The 14921-nt window shown below is 39.6% G+C and overlaps 2 protein-coding genes across 2 annotated transcripts; one reads left to right on the top strand and one right to left on the bottom strand.

The window, feature by feature from the left end:
• Positions 1 to 8663: 8663 nt before the first annotated feature.
• On the bottom strand, positions 8664 to 10236 carry LOC143649918 (uncharacterized). The gene is made up of 2 exons (XM_077120025.1): positions 9891 to 10236; positions 8664 to 9160 (listed from the first exon to the last, which is right to left on the bottom strand). Exons 1-2 carry the CDS (start codon positions 10232 to 10234, stop codon positions 9028 to 9030), a joined length of 477 nt encoding a protein of 158 aa, XP_076976140.1. The 5' UTR covers positions 10235 to 10236; the 3' UTR covers positions 8664 to 9027.
• TMEM167B (transmembrane protein 167B) lies at positions 9897 to 13167 on the top strand. The gene is made up of 3 exons (XM_077120026.1): positions 9897 to 10066; positions 11893 to 12024; positions 12796 to 13167. The coding sequence occupies exons 1-3, from the start codon at positions 10057 to 10059 to the stop codon at positions 12876 to 12878; spliced, it is 225 nt and encodes a 74-aa protein (XP_076976141.1). The 5' UTR covers positions 9897 to 10056; the 3' UTR covers positions 12879 to 13167.
• Positions 13168 to 14921: the final 1754 nt, after the last annotated feature.

The raw sequence follows: 14921 nt of genomic DNA, 5'->3' as shown, positions 1-14921 counted from the left end.
ACTTTCTAGTGTGTTAGAATAACTGTAAGGAAATACCTGAGATTGCTGAACTATAATCTAATTGTCTTGATCTTTGATAATGATTATATAATTATATAGCCTTTATTTTGTACCCTTATGATTGATTGTAAAAAACTTGTTACTGATCCTCACTAAATCACTAAAGATAGTCCATAATGTTTATTAATTAAGGGCTTGGAGTCAGCCCAGAACTAACTCACCCCAATTCCAAAAGGATCTTCTTTCTTTTCCTTTCTTTTCTTGTGCATGGGCCAGGAATCAAACCTGGTTCTCCCACAAAAAACTGGTGAGCATTCTACCACTGAACAACTCCAAAACTGTAAACGAGGCTAGATCTAATTAAAAACAACTTACTAGACGTGCACAGTAGTTTAAACTTTTACCTATAAGTGACCTATACTTCATTATACTACTAAAAACCAGCCCCATCATCATATTAAGGCTTCCGTTTTCTTACATACATTCTGTGACTAAGCATGAAGTCAACCTGCACATGCTCAGTGATTAGATTATCTCTAACCTCATTATCTAGAGCCATTGTGCTCATTATCCTAAAACCTGCCCATCTTTTGATACTATAAAACTATCAGACTTACTGCAGTCCAGGGAGACAGATTTTCAGGCTGATAGGCCATCTGATCTCCTAGACTTCAAACCTAGCAATAAACTTTTTCTCTCTTTGAAACCCTGGTATCTCATGAATTGGTCGCTTGAGTGCACTAGGCAGAGAACCCACTGCTTTTGTCTAGTATCACAATCTCTTCAGTTGACTGTAGATATGATCAGCCATAATGTAATCCACTTATTGATGATTTAAGTCCACAAAATGCCCTCACAGTAACAGGCCAGTGCTTGTTAGACCAAACAACTGGGCTCCATTACCTGGCCAAGTTGACTCATGAACCTAACCATCACAACTTGTAATAATTTGAGTAGCCAATACTCACCTGAATAAAAAACAAAAAAAATAAATAAAAACAACACAATACTCACCTGAATCAGTCTGCATTTATAACTCTTTCATTCAAGTTGATACAACATAACAGTGCAAGCATTTGAAAACTTCATTGCAAACCCTAGTGTACTTGTGCCTAAGCATTTTATTACAATTTACTGTCTTAATTTTACCTTTATATTATACTTAGGAAATGATGTATTATTTTTAAATGATGTGGGTATGCAGGTATATTATTTATTGCTGTGTAACAAATTATCCCCAAACCTAATAGCTTAAAACAATTAGCATCACATCATTTCTGCGGGTTAGGAATCTGAGTGTGGTTTAGTTGGTTGCCTCTGGCTCAAGGTCTCTCATGTTGCATTCAGAGCATTGACTGGGGCTGCAGTCCCATTTAAGGGTCGAAGGAGGAAGATTCACGTCCAAAATCATTCATATTGTTGTCAGCAGGATTCAGTTCCTAGTGGCTATAGGCTCTCAGTTCTCACTAACTGTAGGAGTAGGCCTGCCTCAGTTCCTTGCCGTGGAGTCCTCTCCGTAGGGCAGCTCACAACATGGCGGCTGGCTTCCCTCAGGGAAGATAAGTGAGAGTCTTGGAGAACATCCATGACACAGCCACAATCTTTTTTGTAACCTAATCTTGAAATTGACATCCCATCACTTCTCTCTATTCTGTTCACTGGAAGAAAGTCAACCAGTCCAGCCCACACTCAAGGAGAGAAGATCTCTTAAGAACACCAGGAAAATGGGGTCACTGAGGACTATTTTAGAGGCTGTCTACTACAATAGGTTATGTTGTCTGTGAATTTCAACATAATAAAGGAGCCATTATAATATATTTGTTATTTAAGGAAGATTTTTGAGTCTGATAAGATTGAGAACCACTGTGTTAGACAATGATGAAATATTGGCCTCGTCCAGAAGGTGGGGTGTAAAACATTCATGGTGTCCATCGTCAGGAGAGTGGATAGGTAAAACGTGCTGGATGTACATAAAGGAGTACTATGCAGTAATCAGAAGCAACAGACCACCTGAATAGAGCTTTTTTTAGAACTAAGTGGAAAAATTATAAACTGAGACCTATAATACAATATCATTTATGTAGATTAAAAATACATGCATGCAAAGCAATACATATTTTACAGGAGCATAAAACAAAAAGCATAAATATTAAACACATTAGAGTGGTAGGAGTAGGAGGAATGGAAATAGGAACAAAAGAATAAATAAAGAACAAGGGCTTTGGAAGGGCCAATTATAATAGTATGTCATGTGGAATGCAAATAATTCAACCTTCTGAACCCAAGATCCAAAATATAAAGCCGGGGAGGGGGAATCGGGGACCCCTGCAGTGTGATGAGCAGAGCAGGAATAAAGCACAGAGCAGGAAGAGTCATGGTGTGTTTTGACAAGATATTCAGGGTGAGTTGCCCAGTTTGTTGGGCAGCGATGCAGGAAGTGAGCCTGGGGTAATATTGTGAAAGGCCTGGAATGTTCTCTTCAGAGACTGAATTTCAAACTGCAGAGAACTCCTGGGTGATTTTCAAGCAGAGGAGTCACATAAACCTATCTTTAAGAAAAAAAAAAAAAAGATCACTTTAGCAGAAAGGCCAGATAAGATGAAAGATGATGAGAACCTGAATTAAGGCAATGGAGAAAAGAAGAAGGAAATGATTCAAGAGAAACTTAAGGAGGTTGACTTAATAGGTCTTTCTGATTCAATGATTCTGAGACATATGCATGAGAGGTTTATATCCAGGTGGATGGTATGCCATTAACATAAGTAGGAAAGTAAAAGGGGAAAGCAATTGGGAAAGGAAAGGAATAAGTTTAATCTGAGTCTGAGAGTCCAGATATGCCCAATAAACTCATGGAAGTGCAGACCTGGAAATCCATGGGGAATCATGAGCAGAGAAAATCATATGGGAGACATCAACATAAAGATGATGGTTGAAAGACTATATGGGGACAATGATGAGAAAGAAGGGAGGCAAAGGGCAAACGCATAGAAGCATGTACATCAGGGAGACAAAAAGAAAAGACAGACAGAATGGCCCAAGAGGTAAGAAAAAATGAAAGAAGGAGAAGGAGGAAGAAAATATGGTTTGGAAGCCAAAAAAGAAAAAGTTTCAAAAAGAAGCAGGTGGCCAGGAGTGCTCCATTCCACCAGGATCAAGAGATTGGAGGATTAAAAAAAAAGATCCTTGAATTTGACAATTAGGAGGTAGGAGAATAATGGAGAAAAAAGTTTGAGGGCAATGATGAAGATGGAAACCAAATTACAAGAGGTGAAAGAGTGAGTATAAGAAAGTAAATCATTAGTTTCCAGGGGCTAGGGAGAGGGGAGAATGGAATTATTGCTTAATGGGTACAAAGTTTTTCTTTCGGTTGTTGAAAAAGTTTTGGTAATGAATGGTAGTGATGTTTGTACAATATCATGATTAATTAATACCACTGAATTGTACACTTAAAAATGATTAAAATGGCAGATGTTTATACACACACACACACACACACACACACACATATATTACCACAATAAACTCTTTTTTAGAAAAGTCATTGGGGGAGGATCAAAACATTTGATTAAAATGAGATTTGTATTTCAAGTTAAGTTTTTTAATGGAATTCTGAAATAGAGAAAATCAGCTTGGTCCTACTGACTGCGGCAGCTTGGTTTTGTTTTTAAAAATACAATAGGAAATTAAAGAAAAAAAGAAGAGTGGAGGGCAGAAGAACAAAGGGAGGAAAGTAACCTAAAGAGGGCAGTAGGATTAAGGAAGTGGATTTTGAAAAAATGAGTACTGAATGAATGAGGGTGTGAACTTGGGAGCAGACCCTGAGCTAACTGTCAAGGAAAGCCAGGTTTTTATTATAGCAAAAATTGGATGGAGCTTTTAAAGAAAAGGTTTAGGACAAAAGGGAGTTTGTTCACAAAAGAACAGAGTCAGCAGAAAGGTAAACAGGGGTAGTTGATGGAATTGAGAAGTAGAGCTCAGTTGTATGAAAATAATTTGGAAGAAATGGCAGGAGCAGAAATACCAGAAATGAGGAAGGCAGGAATCTGGGGTCAAGACATGTATTAGTGATGGGATGGGGTCAAGCAGGCAGGTGGCACCTACCAGACCCCAAATCCAGGCAGAATCTGGGCAGTACCTCCCCCATTCCTTACCACCACTACATCCCTCCATCCACTGGGGGCCTTGATTCTGCCACTGGCCGGACTTGTAACAGTCAAGTCAGATGATGGTCTAGTCAAGTAAGAAGAGAGGACTAAAGCTGGGTCTGGGGGTGCAGTTCTTTGCAGAGTTCATCTCCGAAGTGCTGGCTGATTCCTGAGAGCAAGTAATGGTGCCACTGAGATGAAGGAGTGGGGAGCAAAGCGTGAGGCTGTGGAATTGGTGGAAAAAGACAGAGGAGATGGCCAGGTTGTAGACTTCAGGAATGCTACTTTCTGTTTTGGGCTTGCTAAGGTAGTGTCATAGTTTTTGAATGGTTTTCAGAATTTCCTCAATAATCTTATGCAGTCATAACCATGTGCTTGTTTACCAATAATGTTCATCCTCCTTGGTTAAACATGCAGACTCTGGGATCAGATGGGTTGGGTTTGAAATCCCAGCTCTATTACTTACCAACTATGCTATCTTGAAACAGCTTACTTGACCTCTCGGCACATCCATTTCCTTATCTGTAAAATTGGGATAAGAACAGTTAACCTGTAAGGCCATTATGAGACTTAGATGTGTTCGTACCCATAAGATGCTTTGTAATAGTAGACATGTAGTAAACCTTGCAGAAATGTCAACTGTTTTAAAGTTTTAATTTAAAAACCTGCCCTGCAACATTACCTGTACTGCTATCCTTCATGAACAATATATTACAGTTCCAGAAGACTATGTTCAATAATTCATGCAACAAATATTTATCGAGTACCTGCAGAATCTTTGGCATTTGCCATGGGACTGTGGATAAAAACACAAACAATGCAAATACATGGTCCCTGGCCATGAATCTTATAGTGTAGCAGAGAGACATGCATTAGACAAATTTTGTGTGCTTTGGAAGCTTATGATGGGGAACCAGGACCCCATAGGGTCAGAGGAGCCTTCCCTAAGCAAGCAAAGTTTGAGCTGAGACATGAGTGATGCCCAGGAGTTAGCTGGTGAAGAAGGTAGTCAAGAGTATGCTGTCCCCCAAACTTATCTTGTACTCTGTCCATCTCTATGCCTTTGATCTCTCTATTCCTTCCCCTGAAAATGCCTTTCCTTTCTGCCTATTAAATACTACAAAAGTATTTTAAATGTCTGCTCCCCTATAAAGCCTTCCCTGAGCTCTCCAGCTGAAAGCAGTTTCTCTTTTATATTCCCACAGCACTTAGTTTTTATTTTCCTTTGGCACCTCTAATTTACTATTGTATTTTTTTGGTTATTTATGCATATATCTTACTTTTCAACTAAATCGTAAACTTTTTAAGGACAAAGCCTATTTCTCATTCGTCTTTGAGGTCCCAAAGGCAAGCACATTCCCTGGGCTTAGAAATCCTGGAACAAATATTTGCAGCATGAACTAATGCCTGTCTGACATCCCTTTTCAAATATGTTGTAATTCAAATGAGGCTATTGTTGTAAGCGGTGCCTTCAGAACTGAAGTTACTCTTTGGTTAAACCAGAATGCTACAGTCATGATCTCCATGACTGATTAGCATTCACCACAATGACCACAAAAACACTAACAAACAGGCCACTGTTCTTTATTGACGTTTGGCAACAACTCCGTTGGCAAATGTAGGCTGAAAAGAACTGAGGAAGGACTGTCTGAGAATTGAGAGTACCCAGCCAGTTGGGCCTGCAACTGGAGGGAATGGTGGCAGTGAGACTAAGGTGCTTTCTACAGTGACAGAAACATTGTTGCTTGAGACAAAATCATCAAAGATATATATCAGTCAAAACCATCCTAAGTTACGGTAGTGTGATAACAGGGCAAGAGAGCTTTGAAGGCAGACAGACCTGAGTTTGATTCCTAATTATCCGCATGATCTCACCCTGTGGCCTATTTAAGCCTCAGATTTCTTATTTTAAAAATATTCTGCAAACTCTTAAAAAGAAGGTGAAAAAGTGATCAGACTTCAACTAGAGATATGAATGAAGCTGATTTGGATGGGATTAAGGTAAATCAGAATACAGGGTAAAGGATGATATGGTCCTTTTTAAAAATTTCAACTGCTGTGTGAAACCAAAGGAAGGGATGTTTATTTGGTGCAAATTTTATATTTTGTGTCATACATAATCTAATTTAACTTGTATGATCAGTTTATTTGAATACCATAATTACATGGACTTGAATATAGCATGAGAATCTGCTGGTTTATACAGGTTAGTGTGATACCCTAATACATCCCAGAGCAATTTGGACAGAAAATAAAAAAGTATCTGCAAAATCCACTTGGGGGGACTGGGAAGAAAAGAGGAAACATTCAACTTTCCCATCTGGGGAATTCCTGATATTCTCACAAGCCATGGGGATAACCAATTCAATAGGGTAAGCCCTCAATCTTGGGGCTCGCCCCTTTGAAGCTTATTCCTGCAAAGGAGAAGCTAAGCCTACTTATGATTATGCCTAAGACTCATCCCCAGAGAACCTCTTTTGTTGCTGAGATATGATCTCTTTCTTTACTCCAACTCAGCAGGTGAACTCACTGCCCTTCCCCTTACATGGGACATGACTCCCAGGGGTATAAATATTCCTGGCAATGTGGAGCAGAACTCCCAGGATTCACTGGGACCTGGCAACAAAGGATTGAGAAAGCCTTCTTGACCGAAAGGAGGAAGAGAAAAATGAGACATAATAAAGTTTCAGTGGCTGAGAGATTTCAAACGGAGTCAAGAGCTTATTCTTATGCATTATATAGATAATTCTTTTTAGTTTATGGTGTATAGGAATGGCTCAAGGGAAGTACCTGAAACTGTTGAGCTGTGTTCCAGTAGCCTTGATTCTTGCAGATGATTATATAATGCTATAGCTTTTACAGTGTAACCATGTGATTGTGAAAACCTTGTGTCTGATGCTCCTTTTATCTAGGATATGGACAGATGAGTAAAAAAATAAGGATAATAAATAAATAAATAAATAATGGGGGGGATAAAGAGTAAAAAGTTGGGTAGATTGAAACACTAGCAGTTGGGATGTATGAGTATTTTCTTTTTTCTTTTTATTTCTTTTTCTGGAGTGATGCAGATGTTCTAGAAATGAACATGGTGATGAATGACAACTATGTGAGGATGTTATGAGCCACGGACTGTGTACTATGTATGAACTGTATGTGTGTGAAGATTTCTCCATAAAAGTATATATTTTTAATTCTGCAAAATAGTTGTGAAGATTAGAGATAATGCTTTTAAACATTGTTCTAGTTTGCTAGCTGCCGGAATGCAATATACCAGAAACAGAATGGTTTTTTAAAAGGGGAATTTAATAAGTTACTAATTTACTAACTAAGGCCGAGAAAATGTCCCAATGCAAACAAGCCTATAGAAATGTCCAATCTAAGGCATCCAGGGAAAGATGCCTTGGTTCAAGAAGGCCGATGAAGTTCAGGGTTTCTCTCTCAAGTGGAAGGGCACATGGTGAACACAGTCAGAGTTTCTCTCTCATCTGGAAAGGCACATAGTGAACACGGTCAGGGTTCCTCTCTCATCTGGAAGGGCACATGGCAAACACGGCATCATCTGCTAGCTTCTTCTGAATTTCTGTTTCATGAAGCTCCCCAGGAGGCAGTTTCCTTCTTCATCTCCAAAGCACTGGCTGATGGACTCTGCTTCATGGTGCTGCAGCAAACTCTGCTCTCTCTGAATCTCCTTAATTCTCCAAAATGTTTCCTCTTTTATAGGACTCCAGAAACTTATCAAGACCCACCCAAATGGGTAAAGACATGTCATCACCTAATCCAGCTTAAGAACCACTCTTGATTAAATCACATCTCCAGGAAAATGAAATGATCACAGTTCAAACATACAATATTGAAGAGGGATCATTCTGCCTTTACAAAATGGGATTTTGATTAAAACAAGGCTTTTCTAGGGTCCATACATCATTTCAAACCAGCACAAACATCTAGTACTATGTCCACGCATTATAAAAATATTTTTATTTATCTATGTTCTCCAATACATCCTGTTCCCTTAGGACAGGGACCCATTCATCTCTTGCTTCTATTTCTACAAAATCTAGCACAATGCTCAGCATATAGTAGACACCGATAAATATTTTTTAATGAAGGAACAATAACAACAATCATAATAGCTAACATTTACGAAGCACTTACTTCATGCCAGGTATTGTCATAAATAATAAATCACTTAATCCTTCAGTGACCCTAGACAGAAGGTATCATTATTAACCCAACTTTTCAGAAGAGAAAATAGAATCCAATTTTTTTAAATATAAATAATTGATACATGTAATTCTGAAATAAAAACCTGGGGAAACTTCTTTCATTTAATAAAAATGGTAAATATATTTTCTAAAACCTGAAAAAGAAAAAATAAGGAAGAATGAAGACAGGAAAACAATTTAAGAATGGGAAGAAGTATGAAGATAAGACATACGGAAAAAAGAAGAGAAAAGAGTAAGTTCTGATTAGAGTAAAAAATAAACTACTTTAATCAGAATAAGATATTGTGAACAATCATTGTTCATTTGAAATAATAATTAACCAATTAATTGCTCTTCCCAGCTCTTCAACTGTGATTTCTTCATTCTTAAACTCTGAGAACAACATAGGAGAAGAGTTATCTTTCAGAGCAGGACCAAAAATGGAGAGGTCTCCGGCTATTAACCACTAAGAGATAAAATTATTTTCAAAAGAGTGAATGGCATGAGCAAAAGTGAGAAAGCAATCTGAATAATATGGAATAGTCTTCAGTTGATGCTTAAATCCACGTAGGAAAGCAGTGGAAAATGCAGCCAGACCGCCTTGAATAGCCATTTATTCAGCAGGCAGTTAGTTGTTGGTAAAAGTCATGGTTTGGAGCAGTTTTCTAGTCCTGAGTTCAGGAGACCATAATTATTATGAGTGTGATATAGGCAGTCCGTACCCAAAACCTCAGTCTGTTTTTGGTCTTAGACAACCATGGCTGGCGGACCAGTAACTTTACTTGAGTTGCAAGTCCTTTCGCTTGCACCCTAATAAAGTAAGCGGAATGTATGCAATGAAGAATTCCATTTCACAAAATGAAATATGTAGCCCTATCCCACCATGAGACTGACACGTCTTTCAAGTTGTGAAAGGAACACTGTCCAGATGTTGCTGATTTCTGGTTCAAGTGTTCCTAACACGAACTAAATATAAGAGATAATAGAACTCTCCTGACGGTTTAAAGGAAGAGAAAAATACATACAAACGAATTGGCAAGTATCTGAATGTTTCTCGACAACACGGAGCTTTAGAATTTGATGTAAGCGACTTATTTTTGTTCTCAAGGTCCTTATCTTATTAGAAAGTTTAGACGCAGAGGATTTTCACAAGAGTAAGGAAGAGACTCCAGCAAGAGAAGTCCCACAGGCCGCAGGGCCGCCTCTTGCCCCCTGATGTCGGGGTTCTCTTAGGTGGATACCAGGGACAAAGACCTTTCCGATGCACGTGGGCTGCTGCTAACAGACACACACACACACACACTAACACACACAGCAGCCGCCACAACACAACATAAAGTGAAAAACTGCAAATCTTTGCTTTCTCAAACACACCGATGCGAACTTGTCGGGGCACCTTCCAGCACTAACCCCACAAGGACACACTTCAGAGACCTAGGACCTCGTTGGACGCCTCCGGGGCTGTGCCTGTCTTATCCTTACCGGAGCAGCAAGGCTCCACCCACTCAGGGCCCCTAACTCGGCACTCGGCTAGCCACACCTGATTGCGTTCGGCGCTCTCTTCTCGGCCCTTGCGCCTGCGTCCTCGGCTCCTGCCTGTCGCCGCGACCCGAATCGGGAAGTGTCAAGCGGGAGCGGGGTTCCCTGGCCTTCGCCGCCACCGCTGCTGACCTGGGATCCCCTAGCCAGGCCCGGGCCCACCAGCCATGACGAACGGTCAGAGCCGGTGCCCAGCGCGGAGAGTGGGAGTGAGGGAGTCGGGGAAACGTGGCGGGCGAGGCTGGGACTGACGTGGCCGGTTTCCCGCCCCCTCGCAGCCCAACCCCCTTGGCCTCTTGGCGTCCCTAACTCCAGTCCCTGATACCCGTACACTGGTTCCTCCATCCCGTCTCTTCTGGGACCCTTAGAATCTTTCGGTCCCACACCCTAGGTTCTCGGCCCCTGCCCTGTGCTTTCTCTTCTCCTGTTCTCTGAGAAGCGTCTTGGGAAGGTCAGCCCTGGTAGAACTGCTCTTACCCCGGGGAAAAGAGAGGACTCTTCCCCTGGCCCCTTGCGTTCTCATACGTTCGGGCAGTCAGATCGTTGGAGGACCGAGAAGTCAGAGGATCTCAAGCCCCACACCTTTGGGAGGATGAACGTAGACCCTAAAAAGAGTTCTCCTTGTTTGATTCTTAAGTTTTGGCTGGATGATCCCATCAGTTCAGTGTGGCAAGGGTTGGATTTTAGACACTCCCTGTTCTAAATGATTTGCGTTGCCACCCTGTTTATCTGACCTAATTTTCTAGGCAGCTTCAAACTCTTTATAGACATGATCTCCAAATTCCAAGGAGGAGCAGGAACCAGGGCATTTATGGCCATTAATTTAGTTCACTCTCACAGGAAAAGGAGAAGGCTTCTTAGGCAGTATGATTTGAGGGGCAAAGGAAAGTATCTTCTTAGGCCTAGCATTAAAAGCTCAGATTAGACCTCCTTTTGAATTTTGGCATTGCCTGCAAAAACTTAGGGAGAAAAGAATACTGCATAAAGGTGCTGTATGTCATAAACAATTTAGTATATGCATTAATTTACTAGACCCTTATGTGACATTTAGCTGTGAGGTGGTTTTACTGAAGGTAGAGAAAGAGATACAGTGACCCGGAGCTGGCAGATGCCGGTTATATAAAATACCTTGTTGCTGCTTCCCGGGCAAAGGTCTGAAGATATTAGGCACAGTAAGAGAAGAGACATTGCCAGAAAAAGAAATACTGTGCGCTAGGAAATGAGAGCATCTGACAGAGTAATTGTTGAATAATAATTAGTATACCCCTCTCTTTTATGGTCGGATATCTTTTCTTTTTTTTTTTTGCAAGTAGGTGATTCACTGAGCATACATGTACAAGAAATAGCTCAGTTTAATTATGGAGGAGATAGAACTAAGAGTTCAAATCTTTCTACATTTTGAATCTTCAGATATTTTTTACAAGAATCTGTTATTCTGACAGAAAATTGGTTTGTAAGTAGAACATCATGCACAAAATATAAGTATAGGAATATTGTTGTCATTTTATGGATTCTAACTCTTGCAATTTCCGCTAAATTCTACTTTTTCCTTAATGTATTCTTTCACCATCAGATGCAGATCTGACAGAATTGGCTAAATATCTTTTTATCACATGAGTGATTTGTAATAAGAACATGTAATTCTCTCTGTCCAGCCAGTAAACGTTTGTATGCCTGTCTGAACGTATTGCCAACACTTGCCACTCCTGGGAGGATGATTCCACAGAAACTGATGTTACTTCCCAGGATTTGTAGTTCTTGAAAGAGGAAGGGAGGAGGGTAGTAAATTGGTGTTAAGAGAATTGTCTACAAGCAATAGATATTTGCTTGTAAGGGAATAATAAGGTAGCATTCTTAGTCCCAGGCCTTTGGCTCCCTCTTGTCAAGGGTTGACCATTGTTAATTGAGGTTATAATCTTGATTTTATATCATATTCTTTTATATCATCACCTCTCTCAGACTGGATCAGCACCAAGGATTTTCTTTTCTTCTTTCTGTAACAGTGTACTCTTTGGATGGGATTCTGGTGTTTGGTTTGCTATTTGTTTGCACCTGTGCTTACTTCAAGAAAGTACCTCGTCTCAAAACCTGGCTGCTATCAGAGAAGAAGGGTGTTTGGGGTGTGTTTTACAAAGGTAAGCTCATAACTGGACAGGGAGAGGAAGTTTGCACCTCTAGACATTGAGGTACTACAACACGAGGGATGGAAAGGCTGGTATTAAAAAGGGGCTGGGATTGTAGTTAGCTCAGCTTTTAGAGAAAATTCTTGAGATTGGATTTGAGAGTTTATAAAACTAAAATAACTATTTTCTAAAGTTGAGGAAAGAGGTAAATGTTAAAATTTGCTGTTATTTAAAACAACAGGGTGGGCCACGGTGGCTCAGCAGGCAAGAATGCTCACCTGCTATGCCAGAGGACCTGGGTTCGATTCCTGGTACCTGCCCATGTTAAAAAAAAAAAAAAATTGCTTATTTTAGTTTTCAGGTAACTGTAGTATTCTCCATGTAATAAAAGTATATGAATTGAACAATTTAGTCTGGGCTGGAATGTGTTGAAGGAATATTTTCCCACTGAAAAGTTTTTCTGATTTTCTGGAAAGAATAAATTAGAGTTCATTAAGTTTTGACTTAGTTAACATGGATGCTTTTTTACTTTTCATTTTAGGTATTTTCATTAGGAATTATGCCTGCCTAAACATTTTTCAAAATAGAGCAAGGTATAATCAAACAGTATATTCACCTAGAATCTAGACCTTAAGGTAGAATTGAAATACGTTTCCGGTTCCTTAAGAACCCTTGATGGGTCTCAACATCTGTGACTAGAGATTTCAAAATACACCTTGAAGAAGAGGACCTTTATGAAGGGTGGAGTGTGATTTATTTTCTCTTTTTACTTTTGCTTACCAGCTGCTGTGATTGGAACTAGGCTGCATGCTGCTGTGGCAATCGCCTGCATTGTAATGGCCTTTTATGTCCTGTTTATAAAATGAATTCCAAAGCATCCACCTCAACAACTGCCAGCCAAGGGGCTGCAGGTGAAGAACCTGTCAGGGGCCTGGGCCCAGTGTAGGAGAGTTCAGCTAAAATCATCAAAGTCCCGAGGATGACACCACAGCATTCGCCCTTGGCACATTCGGGGAAAACTTCTCACATTCACGCACATTGTTTATGCTTCATGGAACTCCAGAAAGCCAACTTCCTTTGTTCTGTGTATAAATCAGTCCTTGGCAGAGCACTATAATGTCCAGATAAATTACACCTCTCGGTGATAAGATTCCACACCTCCTGCTTAAAGACCGGTCATCTGTTTTGTCCTTCAGCCCCTCATCAGGGTCTTTTCAAACTGAGGCTCGTTAGGGAAGGACGTGGCTGTGTTCAGACCTCTTGGAAGGAGATAATATTCAAGACTTGACTTTTTTTCCCTGTTTGATTTGGTTTTGGTAAATTAGAGAGGGTGGGGGGGCATCTGAGTATGAAACAGGAATTATGCAATGCCAAGGAATTGTTTAGCTTTGAAAATTTATCTTTCATATATCCATCTGGGAACATAAGAGAAAGACATGGCCCTCATTGCAAAAAGGGAACAGATGAAATGGCTGTGCTGTGTGCTGGTAGCTCAGGAGTTTTGCCAAGAGAATCTGGGCTTATTTAAAATTTGGAAAATTATCTGTCTGTGATGAGACTAGAAAGCAGTGACTTAGACAAGGAAACATTTTCTGTCCACCATTATTCCCAAGTGGAAACTTCAAATGATCCATTGGTGTATGGAGAATGAATCAATTGTTGCTATTTTCCTAAAGCCTTTTTATATTTTCTAAATTGCTCTGTGCTTAATGCTATTATTCATACAGTTTTAAATGCCACCTCTAGGGGAAAGAAAGTAGTGAATAATTGTTTAATATATTTGCAGTTTGGGTAAAGACAGAAATCTAGTATATTAATTCATATATTAGTAAAGCTTCGTAGTAGAAGAACTGTTTATGATATTAGATGGAATTTTTGTCACGTTATCCAAGACACAAACTTTTTCTTTTAAGTCTGAGTTGTGGCAATTTTTAATTGATTGTTTTCCTAGCCAACTCTTAATTTTCCTTATATCATAGTACTTGTTAGCTGTCCCTTGGAATTCTGTTTAAGAACATGAGAAATTCTAATGGGTGAGAGAGGTTGCTGATATTCTTAGTAATGTTTGGACAGGTCATAAAATCCATGAATAAAATGAGTGTTTTCATGTTTTCTAAATTAAAACAGGGTTTGCAATTGAGATTGATAGACTTTTCCATGGAATATGGTAACTTCTGAGTAAATCACTTTAGATAACCCAACATTTGAAGGGAAGACCTCATCATTCCTTCTACTTATGTATCTACGAAAGGATCAACCGTTGAATTTATAAAGCCTGGAACTTCTTTTTTTTTAAGTGTAGGTCTAAAATTATCATAAAAAGCAAGCATATCTATAAGTTTGCCTATGCATAAATTGAATTACCCATTTAGATACAACAAAGGGAATTTATCCCTGAATTACCTGTGGACAAGTTAGCTATGGTTGACCCCTGTGATGCAATGAGTTATGTCTTTTGTCTGCTCACCAAAAGAATAAAAGCTGCTAGGAAGTTTAGATTCTGAAATATACAATTTAGTGCTTTGAAGGTTTTTAGAAGTAGGAAGTCATCAAGTAAACACTACATGTCTAATCATCTCAGAGTTTTGGCTCTTATCTCCAGTAATTGGTCCACAGGGTAAATTTTAGTGATTCAGTTTGTTTTCCACTGTCATTTCTGAGGATCGTGCACATGAGAAAGGAAATCTAACAGAACCAGAAAGAAGTGTTAAACCTTGTGGATGTGAGTTGGAACCTGTTGGTGGAAGGGAGTGTCACTCCCTGGAAACCCAGATTCGGCATGTTTTGCACTTGTTATTTTGTAGCTTTAATGATTTTTGTTTTTTTGTTTAATAGGGCTAATGTCTCTAAGCTTGCTGCTTAGGGCTTACTGTTTTAAACTAGTTCTCCATTTCACAGTTCTAATTGTT

The sequence above is a fragment of the Tamandua tetradactyla genome, chromosome 11 (assembly GCF_023851605.1).
Source record: "Tamandua tetradactyla isolate mTamTet1 chromosome 11, mTamTet1.pri, whole genome shotgun sequence".
NCBI lineage: Eukaryota > Metazoa > Chordata > Mammalia > Pilosa > Myrmecophagidae > Tamandua > Tamandua tetradactyla.
The sequence above is the reverse complement of the archived record's forward strand: the minus strand, read 5'-3'. Positions and strand labels throughout refer to the sequence as shown.